Here is a 19,349-nt window from a genome sequence, read left to right on the forward strand (position 1 = left end):
GTCTGTTTTTTTTCTTATCATAGCCTGCAAATGTCTTCGTTCATAGTCTGACATATATTAGAAGCTATGTGTGTGTGTGTCTGTCACGGATTTGCACTGAATTGATTCTCAAAAATACGGAACAAAGTGCGTTCCGTATCGGTTCAATACGGAACAAGACTTTTATGTGTCAAATACGGGACGATTCCGTATTATACGGAACGGTTGGCAACCCTACTGAAAAGATGGATGCTAAAGTTTGAGCTGACTCACAAATGTGAGGGGGGGGGGGGGATTGGGAAAGGTCCACGAGCTGGGACTCGAACTCGGGTCGCTCGCAGCACAATGGCGCTACATGTCGGCGCACTTGCCAATGAGGCTATCGGTGCCGACCTAACAGTATTTTTTGCTGCATTTTTCCGAGCAGCAGTGGGAGTGTTACTGGAGTGCGTGGGCTGGGAAGAAAACACAGATGTGGGGTTGTGGGCAGGTGTGATGGACATGGTCCATGGACATGGTATCTGGAAACTATTTAGAGGAATTGACTGAGGTGTTTGAGGAGGTAAAGCAGGATTCCACGCTCATGTGGCCGGCCAGTCCGTAGGCAAGAACAACCTGGTTGTTCGCTTTCTAAAGGGGTCTAGGAGGCTAAACCCACCTCGCCCCCGTCTACGGTCCTCAGGGCCCTCCCTTCGAGCCACTCCAGCTGGCAGAATTACATCCCCTCTCTCTAAAGACCACCCTCCTGCTACCCATAGCATCGGTCAAGCGAGTGGGTGACGTACAAGCGCTCTCAGTGAGTGCTTCTTGCCTTGAGTTTGGGCCTAATGACTGTAAGGTCGTCTTCACGGCTATTTGCACAAGGTGCTCTCTACTCCATACAGAGCATAGGTTATTACTCTCTCTGCTTTCTCCCAATCAGGAGTCTCATTTACTCTGTCCTTTTTAGGCCTAAAGACTATATATTGAGCGCTCTGCACTGTTCAGGCAGTCAGAACACCTCTTCATGTGCTTTAGTGGCCCCTCCAAAGGGCGCTTCCAGTCTTGAAGCAAAGACCCATTGGATAGTGGATGTAATTGCGTTGGCTTATGCTTCGATGGGCCTACAGTGACCCATCAGGGTTAAAGCACATCTATCAGAGGCATGGCCTCTTCCTGGGCATGGTCCAGCGGAGTGTCCATTGGCGACATTTGTGCAGAGGCTGGCTGGTCCTTCCCATCCACATTCGCCAGATTCTATCATTTGGAAACATGTATGTGTAAGCTGGGCTTTGACCTCTACATGAGCTCAACCCGCTAGAACCCTCAATGCGGCTCCGACATGTAGTCTAATTCCCTTGTTTTTGGGCAATTTTATCACCCTACCTTAGCCTTTGCAACCTTGGGCCTTTATGTATGCGTCCTGAGTTCCCATTGCGTCTAGAGACGCAGTACGAGTGAATCGTAGTCGAAAGAGAACGTACTTGGTTACTGACGTAACCTTGGTTTCCTGTGATAACGGGAACGAGTACTGCGTCACCTATCATGCTGCATGACTTGGCGTTCGTTGCTTCAGTCGAATTAACCTGATTCCCTATGACAGAATGCCCGCTTATATAGGGATATCTGATGGGCTTCGTCACCCATTCGTGCAGCTTCACTGCTCAGTCATTGGTTTCCTCAGCTCCGCCGCACTACCATAGGTTTGTGCAGTTCTGCTGCGTTATTTTATAAGCTTCAGTAATCAGAGAAAAATTTGTCTTTCTATTGTGTCTGGCGACGCAGTACGAGTGAACCGTATAAAAAGGGAACCAAGGTTATGTTAGTAACGTTTTACTGCCTCTAGCTCTAGTGTTAATTTCTGTTGAAAAACTGCAGTTATATGTATTTATTGGTACACATTTTGTGATTTGCAGAAATGTTGCCACAGGTATGTTTTTCAATGAGCCTGCGAATGTGTTTCTATATGTGTTTACACATATGGGGGTTTGACTACACTTGTGAGGTGTTAATATGGGGATGTATGCCGATCATGGCAGTGACAAGTACAACATACATTTAACTGTTTAACTGAGTTAAATCACCCTACTGGTGCACATCAGGCTGTCAGTAGCACTACACCCTACAGCCACTAGCCGAACTTCATGCTTAATGAGGAAGCATCCTTGTGGTTTTACACGAAGGGCTTGACCAAAAGCCAGCTCATAGGCCTGGACACCACAACCCAACTTAGAGGGGGTTTCCTTTAAAGGTAGGGTAGGTCAGAATTGTCTAAAAAAAACTTGTATTCAAATTTGTTTAAACTGTCTTTATATACCAATACATAATTAAAATGCAAGTACTCTGAAATAGAGAGTATAAAAAACTGAGTGACTAGTGTATTTAATCTTCAATAAACACAGCTCATTAATTCCATTCACTCCCACCTAAAAACGGGTGCGCGACTGCGCGCACGTGGGCAAAGCCAATAATAGCGGCGGTAGTCATGGCGACGGAGAGTGACAGTCGCGCAAGCCAATCACTTGTTTCGTCCCGAATGGAATTAATGAGCTGTGTTTTTTGAAGATTAAATACACTATAGTCACTCAATTTTTATACTCTCTTTTTCAAAGTACTTACATTTTAATTATGTATTGGTATATAAAGACAGTTTAAGCCAATTTGAAAAAAAGTTCTTTAGACAATTCTTACCTACACAACCTTTAAGGGAGTACGGCCCAGACCCATTGGGCCCTAGCCTGATACTTTCAGGGGGACCAGTGTCAACCCCTGTACCAGGGAGGCTAACATGCTTTATCAGCTGACAACAACAACGTGTTTTTTGTTTTGTTTTGTTTTGTTTTTAACCAGGGACAAATAGCTCCTTCACAGGGCTATGGGAAGTGGAGACCGCAGCAGGATGACTCTAGAAGAGGAGTTTTTAAATTTAGGGCATAACATATCGCCGGCGTTGGGTCGTCTGAAGTCTCCATGAGAGGCTGGATACATAACTGGAGCTGACGAACTCTATTTGAGTTATCTCGGGACAGGCGTCCCGAGATAACAAAAAAGGCAGATGGGAAATAATTAGCGTAGCTGCTGTTCATAATGTGAATGCATTTGATCTGATCTAACTGTAGTATAAAAGGTATGAGATGCTTTATGTGAATGCTTGGCTAAAGAGATGCGTCTTTAATCTAGTTTTAAACTGGGAGAGCGAGTCTGAGCCTCGGACAATATCAGGAAGGCTATTCCAGAGTTTAGGAGCTAGATGTGAAAACGCCCTCCCTCCTTTAGTGGACTTAGTTATCTAAGAACAGCTCACTAATATGAGAAGAGACCTCTTCTCTAGCTCTACCTGCAAATATGTTTGCATGAAGGCCTCGGCAGGAAGACTCACAAAGAGGAGGAGGCCTGTCACATGTTTGAAGACAGCTAGGCTCAAATATCACAGAGCTCAGGGAGCGAGGGGGCCTAAAAAACCCCTCTCAGTGAGAGGGACAGAGACCACTTTTCTAGCGCAACCTGGCAAAGCTGTTTGCATGGAGACCTCAGCAGAATGACTCTTAAGGAGGAGGAGGCATGTCATATTTTTATTATATATATATATATATATATATATATATATATATATATATATATATATATATATATAAATGTAAAAAAGGCTAAGCTTAGATATACTGGGACAGAGCTCCGATTTCTATCTCTACCTGCCTAAAACACAAGTCTTTGATATAAAGAGAGAGGCCTCTTCCCGATGCAAAGACAAATCTATTTACATGGAACTCTGGAGGATGGAGGCATCAGCATTACGACTCTCAGATGAGAGGAAGCCTACAACATCCATATAGCTTAGCAATGTGGCCGCAGGCGACGTACTCAGCATAACGACTCTAAAATAAAGAGGAGTACTAAAGTCTGTATCTGGGGTAGCCTGGTCGTTTGAGGGAGGCTTTACACTGCAAGCCAGTCACCATAACACATCCTGCTGCTAGGAGTATAGAGGCCCAATGGGTTCAACCAGAGGTGAAGTACTCTGCATAATGCCCTTTCAAACAACGGGAGTACTAGGCTTACCCGGCGGCTATCCATGAAACGGAGCACTGTAGAAATACCCTCTTAACCGAGGGGAGTACTATCTACGTTTCTTGGAAACAACATCATGGAGGCTCCTGCAGAGCCTTACCACACAATGCTGAACTCAGAGCTTCTAGGGAGCTTCTAACACAAAGCTCTAAGGAGGTTATACACCCGCTCAACATGAGGGGCTTACTGTACAGGAGGCCCGGAGAGGGCCAACAACTACCAAAAGCGCATACAGCTCTGAAGGGAGGTACATGAACCAGACAGCTTACATAAATCAGTAGTGATTTTTAGTTTAGCCCAGGGTGACACACTCAGCTACCAGCCACCCTCTTCAGGGGGGCTGCTGGCATCCACTTGTTATAGGGGCTCCAGGGAGCAGCATACTCTACAAATTGACTCTCTAGAATGAGAGGAGTAACATTCATTCAACCTTAGCATGTTCAGTAAGCATGTCGTTCAGCTCTATGAGCACTCTCACCAGAGTGAACCTAACCACAGTCTCTAATCTAGAGACATAGCAGGGGATATAAGGAGCGAAGGCCTCAGCAGGAAGACTCTAAAAGAAGAGGAGGCCTGCCACACTCACATGTGGTCTTTTTTCTACGAATCCACACGAAAAAACAGCTAAGTTTAGATATATATCCCGTTTAGAGCTCAGAGAGCGAAGAGCCTAGAACAGCTTTCTTTTTTCAAGAAAAGAGGCCTCTTCTCAACTCTAAAGGACGGAAGCCTCAGCATGATGACTCAAATGAGAGGAGGCCTGCAACACCACTATGGGACTGCTAAACGTATGGTCACTCTGTCAAAGCTCTAGAGAGCGGAGGCCTCAGAAGACAACTCTCTGGGATGCGAGGAAGCCTCGCCACGTCTCTAAACCCACAGGGAAGCTCAGCCTACTGCTACTTTAATATCCCTTAAACAAATATTAAAAATATAAAGTAGATAAAGTAGTTTATAAAGGATAAAGAAGTGACTGAGTCCCTATAGCAACTTCGCAAAAAAGGTTTTGAGTCCTTTAAACAAAATCTATAAAGATAACTAAACAATGACAAAATAATAAATGAATGACGGACCCCAAATGATAGAATATATGCATATAAAAGACAAAATGACTATCTTTCTTGGTCAACTTATTTACTGAATAGACTTATGCCTGCATTTCTAAACGTTCTGTAGAAATTAATAGAATTAAACAAAAAATGTAAACTGTAGAAAATGTACAAATATTAATAAGAACAATAAATCCATCCTTCAGTTCTGTAGGTCTTCCTAGTCTTAAACTATGTGGCTTCTCTGTCTTCCTCATACTGTAGATCTGAAACAAGTCAGGTCCCTCCATCAGTGTAAGTCTACTTGATTTTTTCACCCATCTTTTAGAATTAATCTCTAACCTCACTATGAGCCATTGTGCTGCTTGACTTAGCAAGAATCACTAATAACTAATGGTCTAGAAACATGACAAATATTGACTTTCCTGGCTGTCAAATAGTGTGATTAAGAAACATTATTTGTCGACGCACAGCTTTCTCGTTTGCACATGTTATCACGTCTGGGTTGTGCTTTTGGGGCGTCACGTATAAAAGGTAGTTCCTCTTTGAGCTGAACCTTCCCATCGCTATATACAGGGCCAAATTTGAGAATTATTCATTAGTTCTTCTAGCCGAGGTGACTGAAGACATGACTGCCTTCAAACTGGAGCTCCTCTTTTTCACTGCCCTTCTGGGTTCAGGTAAATGAACTGCTATGATGACGGTAATGTTCTGTGTGAATGTCTATATACATTTGTAGTGCTTTTTTACTGTTTGATACTGAATTAAAATTATGGAATAATATAGTGTGACAAGAAAGATAATCATTATTGTTATATTAAAAAGTTTGCCTGATTTCAATCAAATAGGGGAAAAAAAATAATAATAATCTCCAAATATCTCCCCAAACCTTGTGTAAATTTATTTGAATTTTAAATCCATGCACATTTCTTAGTGATATTCTTATACTGTTATTTATTTTCCAAATGCATGCAATTCGTTTTCATCTTCAGTTCAGTGAAGGTTCATAAAAAAGTGATTGTGTTTTTAACAGTCAGAACCAGATCTGTTAATACAACAGACATGAATAAAGTCCCGATGGGTGCGGATGACACTGTGGTGAGTTTTAGGAATCTTAAAGGCTTCGCTTTTTTTCTCTTGCTTTTTTTGTTACATAGGTACTGACTTCTTAAACAAAAGGTGACGACCCTATCAGTCTGCATTTCAAACACTGGTTGGACTATTATTTCCTCAGGAAGTAATTATTTTTTTTAAGAAACAAAACCAATAGCCCTACAACTACAAGGCAGAGTGAAATTATAAAATGCTAAAATGTCATTAACACATAAATTTCATAAATCAAATTTTTTTTCATATTAAATCCTTAGTTCCTTATAGTTTGCTTTTAAAGAAGTAATTGACTGATTAGAGAAAATAGAAGTTGTAATTTTCATATCCTCAAACTCTTTCACACAGCACCTGAAATACACAAACCACAAACTTTTAAGAGTACTAGAGCTCTCACTTCTCTTTATTTCTCCACCCTTAAGATTAAACATTTGATAAGATAAAAAAAAATACACATAAAGCTAGGCCTATGAATACTCTCTAATATCTTATATTCTGTAGATGGGCGACATGTGTAAGGACTGCACTCAGATTTTTGAGCTCCTGAAGGACCTCGTTTCCAATCAAGACTTTCAGGTATGAACATACACACACACACACACACACACACACACACACACACACACACACACACACACACACACACACACACACACACACACACACACACACACACACACACACACACACACACACACACACACACACACACTGGGTTTTCATGTTTAATGGGGACATTCAATTAAACATAATGATATTTACATACAAACTGTATATTCTACTCCCTAACCCTACCAATCACAGAAAACTTTCAGCATTTTTTACATTTTCAAAAAACATTATTATTATGATTTAGAAGTTGTTTTCCCCACTTGGACCAAAAATGTCCGCACAAAAGTACTGGTATTACTGTCCTTGTGGGGACATTTTGGCCTCACAATGTAGGGTTTACCAGGTGAACACACAGACACGCACGCTCACACATACACACGCACACACACACACACACACGCGCGCACACATGCACATCCAGACAGATATAATAGTGAATAAAAAATATTCATGGTCTTGACTGATGTCTGAGATACAGTGTTTTACTTTTATCTAGGAGAAACAGATTGAGGTGAGAGTGCTGCTGTTTAAAACTGAAAATCATGAATTTACAATCAATGTCAAAGCTTTTGAGAAAGTCTTAACATGACTGCAGCTTAATTTATCTCAAATTTGCATGACTTTCAGCATGTTTTTAGTATTTCAAATAAGGAAGTTGGATTGAAAAGCAGAAGTGAATTGCTTCGGTTCTTTTCATGGTGTCACTTTTTGAACTTCTCACTCACAAATCTGGTGAATTTGGTGTTTCTCACCTATCCACTTATCGGTCAGATGGTCCTTCAAAGACCCTGTATTATATCTGTACTAACACATCCAATGAGCCTTACATACAATTTACAATGACATGCCATTTTGTTATAATTCACTTACAGGAATATTCTGTTTTAGGCTCTGGAGCACACTTGTTGAATATTGTAGATTATCACAAAACATTTTTATTTATCCCTTTTCTTTTGTAAAAAAAATGGAGGTTCACAGAGAGGCACTTCTAATTAAAGTAATGGGGCAATATTTTGGAGTGTTTTACAGCAGAAAAGTGACACTTAGAATTTTATAAAAGCCTTCCATTAATTAATCTGTTAATTTGTGTTTCTTAAACTGTAAAGTTGTTCTCATAATTTTTATGGTTGTTGTGTTATGACTTGAAGTTGTAAAATTATATATAACTTTACACAGAAAAAAATTTCTAAGCTATTTTGTGTTCTTTTATCTTTTTTTACTTGATCTCATGAAAAGTAAATGTTGACAAGTTTTTTTATTTTATTTTTTACCCTAAACCCGTCAGTGGGCCAAAAATAGAAATTCGCTGCCATTTCGCCAAATTGTAAAAATAGTTATCAATAGAGTGTGCTGGATTTTTCTTCACACTAAAATCATTTACATCGTGTGGTTGTACTGTTAAAAAGGTATGTAATTTTCAAAGTTTATGAATTTGCCTCATTCACTTCCATTGTACGTACCCCACTTGTAACCAATATATTTGCTTTTTTCAAGAAAAGGAGGGACAATTTGAAGGAAAAAATTGTTGTAAACAACATCATATAGGCTATCGCAAATAAAAAAAAGTTTGACTTGTCCTGAACCTGGAATATTCCTTTAAGACACCACAGGCTTTACATTAGACTGAAAAGTGTCAAACCAATCTGTAAACAAATGCTGCAAAAGCTTTTCTGACGTCTAACCAATGTCGCAATGACTTTCAAATGACTTTCAGTACATCACTTTAACTGTGAACATGATCCGCTAATGTTCAACTATACTAGAATGTGTCCAAATATTTTTGTTTTATGGGTTTGGTGAAAGGTTTTATTTGAAAATTGTTCTTGTACTGTCTTTATTTAAAATAAATGCCACTTGGTTTGATATATGTATATCTAATGCAATGGCATTCGTACAGTTTTTACCCTACTCCTCTCCTTGGGTCATTTTGACCCGAAATTAGTTTTTTTTTTTTTTTAAGCATCTGAGTGGTCTAAGAGCTTGCTTCAAACTTTTACACTTGAAATGGGAAAAAACACGCAAAAAAACATTTGTCTGGATTCAAGGTGTTTTTCTAGTTGTAATAAAAAGGTAACAAATCCTTCACTTGCAGGTCAATTTTATCCTCATAAGGAATGAATGGGAAATGGGAAATGGGGAAAATGGGAGGGTATTTGTAAAAAAAAAAAAAAAAAAAAAAAAAAAAATATGACACAATCCAGAACATACACACTTATATTAAGTTTTGTTCCCATATTCCAGTTTATTTGCTTTATATAGAATATCAATATAGAAATTATAGGCCTCTCTAGTGGCAATAATCACAAAATGCAGATTAATGTCTCTCTTTTTTTTTACACTAGAGGTCAGCAGAGCTCAGTTAAATTGGACTGGAACGAGGTCTTTTTTCTGGTCTCTTCTTTTGTGTGAAATAATGTAAAAAGATGCTTATTTTCAATTAAAATAATACAATTTAAGAATTTAAAGGTAAATAAAATAAAAATCATAAAAAAAACCTGCATTTATTTAAAGATTATTATTTTATCATAATATAAAGACATTTCTAGACAAAAAAAGAGAGGTAGTTTATAGGAGAGGTAAGGAGAGGTAAATAATATCCTTTGTCCAAGCAATTTTTAATTTTTAAATCAGATGTGTATGTGGGATTCTCTTTTCTTACGTAACTTCAATGCAATAATTTATCTTAATTTTTAGGCAAAATTAACTGCCACTCTTGAGCAAGTGTGTGATAAGTTGCCTCCCAAGGTCACTCAAATCTGCCACACTGAGGTGGAAAAGATGCTTCCTCTGGCCATCACATTCATAAGCAGCATAATGGTGAGTAGCTCACAGCTTTATAGTTAGATTAGACTATGCGTTTGACCGATAGCATATTGTATTGTGCATATTCAGTGGTAAAATGAATGCACATGGGTTTGAAAACATACCAAAAAGATGCAACAGTCAAAATCATAAGTCTTTCAATCTCTCTCTACAGAATCCAAATGACATCTGTACTTTGCTTGGACTGTGTGGAGGCCGTGACAGTGGGAAGATGAAAGATATGTGGCTTAATCACATGGCAAAAACTGTGCCAATGGTAACTATGAAGGTAACATTAAGAGGACTTTTTTTTGTGTGTGTGTATGTTCTGCAAAGCTGACTTAAGTTCCTCTGCTCTCTAACACAGATGGAGGGATCCATTCAGTGCTCTGTTTGCACATACGTTGTGAGCACACTTGGGTTTCTGTTTCCCAGAGAGAGGACTCAGGTGAAATTCACAATCACATTACACATGGAGTTCAGATCCGGCCCACATCTGGTACTGAGGAATCCATGTGTGCCAGATGTGGGCCGGATCTGGGCCGACACCATGTCACTGTCTGGGATGTTTCAATAGAAATGACTTTAAAAGTATATTTTAGTTCACCATAAATGCCTGTGAGTACATTCAGCAGTACTTTAAACATATTTTAAAGACGACAGGTGTAATTCTGAAATTACAGATAAAGATGTACCTGAGTGGGTCAAAAAAAAATTTAAAGTTCAGATAACTGCATTTAATAGAAGTTTAAACTATAATACATTTCCTTTCATTGCCATACATGCATTTAAGTGTTCGAAAACATTACATTCCGTTTGCTTTTAAGTATATTCTTATATAGCATATTATCTCAGCAATAAGTACTCAAAGTACTTAAAAGTATGCGTGTACTTCTTTTTCACCAGGGATTTATTCTATCTAGTAAGCGAACGTTTTAATAAATGTTCTAATATGTATGCTACATTGTAGATCTAATCGTCTTCAAAATCGTACGTTTTGTCTGATCAAATAATGAGTCAAAATACACTGTGTTCCAAATTATTATGCAAGTGACATATCAGTGGGATTTTTCAGTACAATAAACATTCGGATTTTAGTTTTTGGTTTATTTCTCCATATCTTTTTAGATAACTGTTATCAATCTCAGTATCAAACGATTCTCTTTGTGAGCTTGAAATGCACCACAATGAAATGCAACTTTACGCACACTGCCAGCCAGCCTGGAGAAGTCCTTGAGCAAGTTTCTTTTTTGACAGAAACTTTCCTTAGACCTTTATCTGACGAGGTCTCTTGTGCAAATCTTACGATAGTTCGATAATCTCTATTCAGTTTTAACACAATATTAGTTGTTTTCATGACTTTAGTATAATATTGCGCCATTTTATGCTTTTGGATTCCAGATGTGGACCGGATCTGGGCCGACACAATGTTGCTGTCTGGGAAAGATCTTTCTTCCTTCCCATATTGTATGAAAACTGTGACTTGCTTAATAATGTGGGTCAACCTCTTTAAGTTGGGATACCAGTTATCTAAAAAGATATTGAGAAATAAAACAAACAAACACTTTCTTTGAAAAACTAAATTCTGAAAGTTTAAGGACTGAAATTCTACTTATTTGTCACTTCTTGCATAGTAATTTGGAACACTGTGTAGATGCGTAAAAAATGCAGCTGTAATTTATTTTTTTCACAATGGAAAAGAAAGGTCACATCAAGCGAAAGCCCTGAACCCCAGTGTTTTGTGTTGTTCGTCCCCTACAGAGCATCATAACTATCCTGCTTGAGAGTTTGTGCAGCGAGTTTCCTCCACTGATTCAGCCACAGTGCAATAAGTTGGTTGAAAAATACGTCCAACTCCTGGTTGACATGCTCCTGAACAACACCTCTCCAAACTTCATATGCACTCTCCTTCGTCTTTGTGAAATACGGGAGCGTCCCATCAACGGTTAGAGTTCAGACTTTGGCTTGTACTGATTTTTGTCTTTAACACTTCTGAACATCAATAAAGGAATAATTCACAAAAATGCTAATTATAGACCAGGGAAGTCCAATCCTGTTCCGGGAGGGCCAACGTCCTGCACAGTTTTGCTCCAACCAGCTCAAACAAGACGTTTCTAGTGAGTCTGAAGACCTTGGTTAGCTGGTTGAGGTGTTTAATTGGGGTTAGAGCTAAACTCTGTAGGACAGTGGCCCTCCAGGAGCCGGTTTGGACAACCCTGGTTTAGATACATTTCTCTGCCTCCCATTCTGTTTCTTCATCCCTCTCTCTTTTTTGAACAGCGCCTCCGGCACTTTCTGATTGTGATTCTTGTCTGACGTTGGCGGTTCTGACTCGAATGCGTCTAGGCTCCAATGCCACCGAGCGCCAGGCTGCGTCATTCCTGGACACCGTCTGCCAGCTGCATCCCGGGGCCATGCCGAAGGTTAGACATAAAGCTGCTCTGAATTACTGACTTTTGAGTGCCCTGAATTTGTAATATTTAAAAATGTATAATAATTTCTATATCCCGTCTAGTGTGATGCGTACATGCAGCATCATGGGAGGCAGCTACGTGCGCTTCTGAGCAAACCACAGGGGCCGCTGGATATGTGTAAGGTAACTACCTGATTTTTTTTTACTTTCTGAAAAAAAGAAATGGTGCAATTTTAAGGGAGCAAAAAGGTCTATTGTCAATAGTGTAGTAATGTATGAAGCACAGCTCACACAGAAGTCACTGTCAAGGTTTTCAGGCTTCCTGTTGGTCAATGGATTCTTTCTGTGGGTGAACTTGCTTGACCAACTTGAATCCGATGTGAAATCTGTGTGGGGAAATCTTTCGCCCTTACATGAAATTCCCGATCGCAAGGATTCCTATTAAATTGATAGGATTTCGCCGGTAAAACCACAAAACCGCGGTAATTGTGACTGCAAATTTTAACGTTGCCATGAAACTGAAGTTCTGACATATATCCAAGTAAAACGGCTTATCCAACAAGAAAAAATGTGGGGCGGGACTTGATTGGATGGTTGTTTGCTATTGGTGGATCTCATGTGAGTGACAGGTTGCCCCGCCCTAGAGCCAGTAAACACATCACCAGAGAATAGAAGTTGTTGCAGAAGGAGGGGAGCGGGGATATTTTTTATATAACAGATTAAGAGGGCATTCATTTAGAAATAAATAATTTATAATAAACGCTGCAATATTCCGTGAAAAAAAAAAATGTATTGTACATTTTTACTTCATGGTGACTTTAATGTTTATCTGAACATGAAGCCAGGGTGTTGCTATGCAGTTGCTAATGTTTTCAAAGTGGTGTTTGGCATGGTGCTATGAGATTGCTAGGTGGTTGAGGTATCATTTATGCCCAGAGAAAACATTGTGGCAAAAACCAAAACTGAACACTTAAGGTTTGTGCAAGTTGTTTTGTTTACAAAATTGTGACCTTTTTGTCTAATTAATGTAGCTTACCATATTCTGCCTTCCAGCCGAGGGATTTCCAATTATGTTGCATTGTTAAAGGAGCATTCATTAATCGCTTAGCTAGCATTAGCATCGCTGTTCTTCGTGTAGTTTAAGTACCGAAATACTAACACGATGGTGTTAGATGCTGCATTGAGATGTACTGACGTGGATCTGCATGATCATCTCTTGAGTGTTATTTAAATTACTATTGTGTTTTAGAGAGCAGTCAACACAATGTTTAGCCTGATTATCTTACCTGTTCAACAAAATTAGGCATCACAACTCCGTAGTTTCAAATCTTGCATATATGACGTAGGCTACAGATGTCTCCGCTGGTCTCTGCACAAAAACACCATCTAATAATGCTAGCATAAATCTTTTTTAAATTGGCACCAAACTAAATGCATCTTTAATAAAACGCAACATTATCTCAGTTGATGGTCGTCTCTTTTCTGGACCCTTTAGAGGGCAAATTTGTGTGTTTCTGGTGAGGAGCAGCCTGTGATTGCTGCCGACCCCTGTACTCTGGGACTGGACTACATCTGCAGAGACCTCCAGACCGCTGTTGACTGTGGGGTAAGTGCACTGAAAAGCCTTTTAAATGAATAAATCTGCCAATGTGCATGTTCTAGCTTTCTACTATATCTCATGTTCTGCAAGTTAAATTTTTGTTTTTAACATTTATAACTCCTCTACAGGCAGTGTCCTTCTGTCAGAAGAACGTTTGGGGATAAATCTGTTTCAGCCGCCCATGCTCATGGTAAATGTTAACACATAGTTTGCCAAATGTCAATCAATGCCTAATAAACTGATACATCTTTTATGTACTGAACAAGATTCTGAACCATTGGATATCTTACTGTTCCTTTGCATTACACCCAGTTTATTAAAGTTTTACAAACCTTATCCACACAGACTGGGGCGTCTTTCATAATCATAAATCATATGTTTGGTGTTCCTTATATCAAATATAGGTGGACTTTAGAGGTCAATATTAACATTTGAACACAAAAACCCAGTATGTTTTATTGATTGATTTTTGAGTGTTGAAAGTATGTTGTTGTGTTGTATGTTTTCCAGCATGTGTGTGAGTTTTAATAGCATCTCAGCATCTGTGCATCAACAATATAGCCTGTATGAAATGCTGATGGACCGACTGGACCAATGCCTCATTCTTCATCCTTACCTTGATCTTCATGGTTCTATTTGCTTTTCAAGGGTCACAGAGTCATAGGCTTGGAAGATATCTTCAGCAAACAAGATAAAATACAACCGACTTGATTAAGGGGCAGTTGTTATTTTAACAAAAAGGGATACTGTTGCTTAGGCAACATCATTAATCTTACAATACTTTATTAATCTTTTCAGTGATTGCACAAGCCTTCAGAGAGGTCAACTCAAAGGACATTAACAGTATTATCTTAGATATGATACATTTAGGAGTGCATAAACATTTGATCAGCGATAATGTACATTTTTTGACTAAAACTGCACACTTACTAAGTTACGGAAATATTTCGGGTGGAGGTGGGGGAGGGGGGGTTCTCATTTATCCTGAATTAGCCTTATAGCTGAAACTATTACCATGGCAAATTATTGCAAGTAATATTACATGTTGAATGACAGAACAGCTACAGTAAATGGCTATATAGCTCTAGATTTAGATTTAATATTTATTTCTTGACCTTTAATGTAGAATTAGTTTGAAAGATTTACATCAGGGCATTCCATTTTTTTATAATGGCGGCACATATGAAAATTAATGTGGCATTCATGTGAAAAAGAAAAGACGCCTTCTTTGAAGTCTATGGTTTTACGTATCAGAACATAGTAAAAATCATCTGGTCCTTGGAAGGTCTTAAAATTAGGCAGTACAACCTCACGAACAACAACACATGACATATTACACCGTGTCATTATTTATTTAGCAAAATAACCAAAGTGGAGAAGCCACCTGTGAAAAACTAAGGTTGCATCTCAATCAGCTTCCTGTAGTTCAGTAGTCAGGGAACTGATCAGGGACATGGCCATTTTTAGTGTTGTCTCGAGTGCAAAATCCTGCCAGTGCACGGAAACATTTGCTCCCTAAAAAGACCCACAATACACAATGTAAACCAGGGAGCATCGATGCTCACTGTTCCCTTAATGGAAGCTCTGAAGCGCGAAACATAAGTCATGTGACTCACTACACAATTACACAATGTATTTTTAAAATACTTACTGCTTACGCTTACTGTACCCTTCGTACACGCTTACTGCTTCCATAGGAATTAAGAGGGTAAGTAGCAGTCAGGCACTGCTAATTAAATACCGTGAATAATTGATCATCAGCAAGTGTGACCAACTCTATAAAAACAGAAGTTTTAGCAGTTTGCTGGTCTAGAGCATTCAGGTGTTTGTTAACACAATGCCAATGAGGAAAAACATCAGCGATGATCTTCGAGAAGCAATTACTGGGAAGTCAATCTGGGAAGGGTTACAATGCCATTTCCGAACCATTTGAATCCATCATTAAACAGTGAGGAAGATTAGTCATTGAAGTGGAAAACATTCAAGACAGCTGCCAATCTTTCCAGAAATGGACATCCCAGCAAGTTCACCCTCTAAGATTAGACCGTGCAATGCTCAGTGAAACTGCAAAACACCCAAGAACTACACCTGACTCTACTGGCCTCAATTAACATGTTAAAGTCCATGACAGTACAATTAGAAAAAGACGGGACAAGTATGGTATGTTTGGAAGGGCTGGCAGGAGAAAGCCTCTTCATTCTCTTTAAAAAGAACATGTGAGTATAGCTTAGGTTTGCAAAGTTGCATCTGAACAAACCTCAAGACTTGACTTCTGGAACAATGTCCTTTGGACAGATGAGACCAAAGCGAAGATGTTTGGCAATAATGCACAGCGCTACGTTTGGTGAAAACCAAACACAGCACATCAACACAAACACATACCAACCGTCAAGCACAGTGGTGGAGGGCTGATGATCTGGGCTTGCTTTAGTTTGCAGCCACAGGACCCGGGCACCTTGTAGTCATTAAGTCGACCATGAACTCCTCTGTAGACCAAAGTATTTAGAGTAAAATGTGAGGCCATCTGACCGACGGCTAAAGCTTGGCTGAAATGGGTCATGCAACAGGACAATGGTCCCAAGCGCACCAGCAAATCTACACCAAAATGGCTGAAAAAGTGTTTCAATGGCCCAGTCAAAGTCCAGACCTTAACCCGATTGAAATGCTGTAGAAAACTGTGATGTCCACAAACCTCAATGAACAGAAGCACATTGTAAAGAAGAGCGGGCCAAAATTCCTCCACAACAATGCGAGACTGTTAAAATCATAAAGAAATGATCACCTTAAGTTATTGCTGCTAAAGGTGGTTCTGCAAACAATTGAATCATGGGATGCACCCACACAAGGCTTCTCCATTATGGCATTATTTTTGTTAAATAAGTAATGGCACAGTGTCATATGCCATGTGTTGTTCATCTGAGGTTGAATTTACCTAATTGTAAGACCTGCTAAGGACCAGATGATTTTTTGTTATGTTCGGATACAAAATAACCTATCGTACTAGATTACGTTTTAGTTTTGCCTTTGGTGTTTTAAAATGGCTTTTCAAATCTTGTGTAAAAGATCTGTAGATTAAATAAGTCTTATTGTGTCAGCACATACTTCCCTTTTATAAATTTCATATCTGTTACATATCTATTTTTGAATTAATAAACAAACAGCTTTAGTCGTAGGGTGCACAGGGAACCTGTTTATTGACTGAGTATTTCACCCTTAGATCAAATGATGGTTCACCTTACTGTCAAAAGCCAGTGCATAGAATGATGGGATAACTAATGGCAGCCGTTGAAAATTACAGAGGCATTTCTGAGGTAAAAAGTGATTTTTACGCCCTCAAGTGCGACTGCTTGATATTTGATGCAGAATGATTTCAGCTTTGCAGTTTTACACTGCAACTATGAATGACAGATTTGCCTACGGTTTAGGTGGCAACAAATCCACTTATTTGATATCTGTGTGAAGTTAAGAATTTTTACATTTCTTCCCCATAAAGCTGTGTTACTGCAATCACTCTATTACTTTGCTATGGTTTGAACATTTCAAGTATCCACACTCATTTGAACCTGTTTTAGGGGGGACGTTTACATCTAAAAATGGAAAACGTATGAGTTTTGGCTGTTCGTTTACTTGACAACAGCGTTTTGGCGGCCTGAAAACAGGTAAAGTGCACGTTTCTGAAAACTATTGTTATCTCTGTGTAAACTACAAAAACATGACTTTGTGAAAAAGGTGATGTCATGAGCATGCATGTTCAGTCTATAGGTGCACGATGTTTCTTTACAAAGTGACATCGCCATCTACTGGCCTGAATACAGCGTTTTTCGCCATGTTCGCAGAACCATGTGACTTCTAAAGTTCTGCATGGTAGTTTGACCGTATGGCAATATATAAGGTGTGTTCGACTTCATACAGCGCTGTGCAGACCGACCAGCGAGAGTTGCCGCTTGCAGTCAGGGGAGGTGAAAACAGCCGTCAAGTCGGACACTTAGCCGCGTTTCCATTACCCTTCAAATTGCGCAAATTGAAATTGCGAATTGAAAATACGCTCAATGGAAACACGTCAATTTCGCAAAAACTCTCGTTTATCGCAAACAAGTTTTTACGCTCGCATGAGGTTTTTCAGCCAATTCGAAAAAGGAATATTTCGCAAAACTGCAATGGAAACAGTTTTTGCGCATTTACAGTCACCTGACTTAGAAGACGCGGTGTGTTTGGGGTCCGTGTACGCAAATAATAATAATTGTCATCATTATAACATTTACTAGGCTACATATTTAGATGACGCTTTTATCCAAAAAAGGAACAAAGCAATTCGTCAAATGTCATTCATAATACGGGTTAGACAATAATAATACAGAGCTGAGATTATCACAAATAAACACAATATTTTGACGCATATGTGTGGAGTGTGGAGCGCGCACTACATGGCACGGAGGCGCGGGCGTGAACACTTGCATTTTCCTATTAACAGTGAAACAACTTAATATAGCCTACTCTACAATTTCTGGTCATACAGAAAATAATAATACATTATTTGTAACTACTTTTATTTGTGTAAACAATAACAAGAAAACGTTGTGCTTTTGTAAAATAAAATAAAACAATCAGGCGCGTTTTCATGATCTCCCTGAACTGGAGCGCGAGAACTGAAACTAAATATAGCCTATGTAGGCTAAAGCTTGAAATGTCCACTTTAAAACGAACAAATTAGAATCGAAAGCTAATACATTTTGTTCTGATTAAGTAATCCGTATGAAAGGTGCATTTCTCTCTAAAAGAGCATCTGCTTAACAGCGGAGATGGAGATGTTTTTAGCCGAGTTAGAAAACAATAGTTTAATAATATTAAATGGCTCTATTCAGCACTGCGGGAAAATGTCAATTCCAGGTTCTAATTTGGCCTTAGAAAACCAGTAAAATCGACAAGTTTTCCATATTAATTTGTGAATATTTTACATGTTTAATAAAGGGGAAAAAAGTCATTAAACAAACATCTGAAAATTCGTCGATATTTACTTTTTTGCGCAGCAGTTGGTGTAGCCAGTTTAAATTAAAATTGTGGTGTTCAACTTTGCGTTTTAAAAAGACAACCGTTTATTTTTCGTTTTTCAATTACGGGTTTAAAAAGGAAAAAACGAATGGACACAAAAGTAGCCTACATGGATCGTTTGGAATAGGAGACAGAGTTCTTTATTAAATTCATAAAAGAAACAATAATTAGCCTATAGGAATACTGGATTCTAAACTTCAAAGAAATGCCACAATCAAAACCTCAGCGCAGAAATGAGGGTGAAACACCCAGAAACTCCTTATATTTCGTTTGGAATATAAGGGTCTTTCCCTGCCATTAATGCTTGGATAACACGTCTCCCTCCATTAATAATAATAATGTCTAATGCGGTGGCTGTGAGATTATATAAACCAACGTCCGCTGCCGTGATTTTTAGAATGACTTTATCGCGAGAGAAAAAAGGACGTTTTAGTCGCATAACATCGGTTAATGGAAACGCCGTCATTTCGCAATAGTTTTGTATCGATATTTAGATAAAAGCGCAAAACATTTGCGCAAATCTGTAATGGAAACGCGGCTACTGTCAGCTTCCCATTACGCTTGCGCTGTTTGCTTATTTTCATAAAGCAACTGAAACACTTAATGTACTGCTTAACACAGCACCATCTGTACAATAATGAAGTTCAACATAAGCCTTCACTATTTAAATACCAATAAAGTGAATCTATAT

At 39.0% G+C, this 19,349-nt stretch overlaps 1 protein-coding gene across 5 annotated transcripts; it reads left to right on the forward strand.

Annotated features, from left to right (window-relative positions):
- The first annotated feature begins 5,601 nt into the window (after positions 1-5,601).
- sftpba (surfactant protein Ba) lies at positions 5,602-13,947 on the forward strand. 5 transcript variants are annotated; one of them, XM_079600690.1, is made up of 11 exons: positions 5,602-5,755; positions 6,109-6,173; positions 6,684-6,758; positions 9,489-9,611; positions 9,772-9,885; positions 9,964-10,044; positions 11,358-11,541; positions 11,877-12,019; positions 12,112-12,192; positions 13,505-13,615; positions 13,738-13,947. In XM_079600690.1, exons 1-11 carry the CDS (start codon positions 5,704-5,706, stop codon positions 13,771-13,773), a joined length of 1,065 nt encoding a protein of 354 aa, XP_079456816.1. In that variant the 5' UTR covers positions 5,602-5,703; the 3' UTR covers positions 13,774-13,947. The 5 variants fall into 5 exon arrangements, with proteins under 5 accessions (XP_079456816.1, XP_079456818.1, XP_079456815.1 ...); XM_079600692.1 differs by having other exon boundaries at positions 9,772-9,873; XM_079600689.1 differs by lacking the exon at positions 5,602-5,755 and having other exon boundaries at positions 5,966-6,173.
- Positions 13,948-19,349: the final 5,402 nt, after the last annotated feature.

This window comes from Phoxinus phoxinus (assembly GCF_949152265.1).
Source record: "Phoxinus phoxinus genome assembly, chromosome: 23".
Taxonomy (NCBI): domain Eukaryota; kingdom Metazoa; phylum Chordata; class Actinopteri; order Cypriniformes; family Leuciscidae; genus Phoxinus; species Phoxinus phoxinus.

Excerpts from the sequence above, each read along its gene's own strand:
- sftpba (XM_079600689.1), top strand. The coding sequence starts at position 6,045 with ATGCAATTCGTTTTCATCTTCAGTTCAGTGAAGGTTCATAAAAAAGTG. Across the intron at positions 6,174-6,683 it reads TGGGTGCGGATGACACTGTG|ATGGGCGACATGTGTAAGGA; the intron begins GTGAGTTTTAGG and ends TATATTCTGTAG. Across the intron at positions 10,045-11,357 it reads TTCCCAGAGAGAGGACTCAG|AGCATCATAACTATCCTGCT; the intron begins GTGAAATTCACA and ends CGTCCCCTACAG.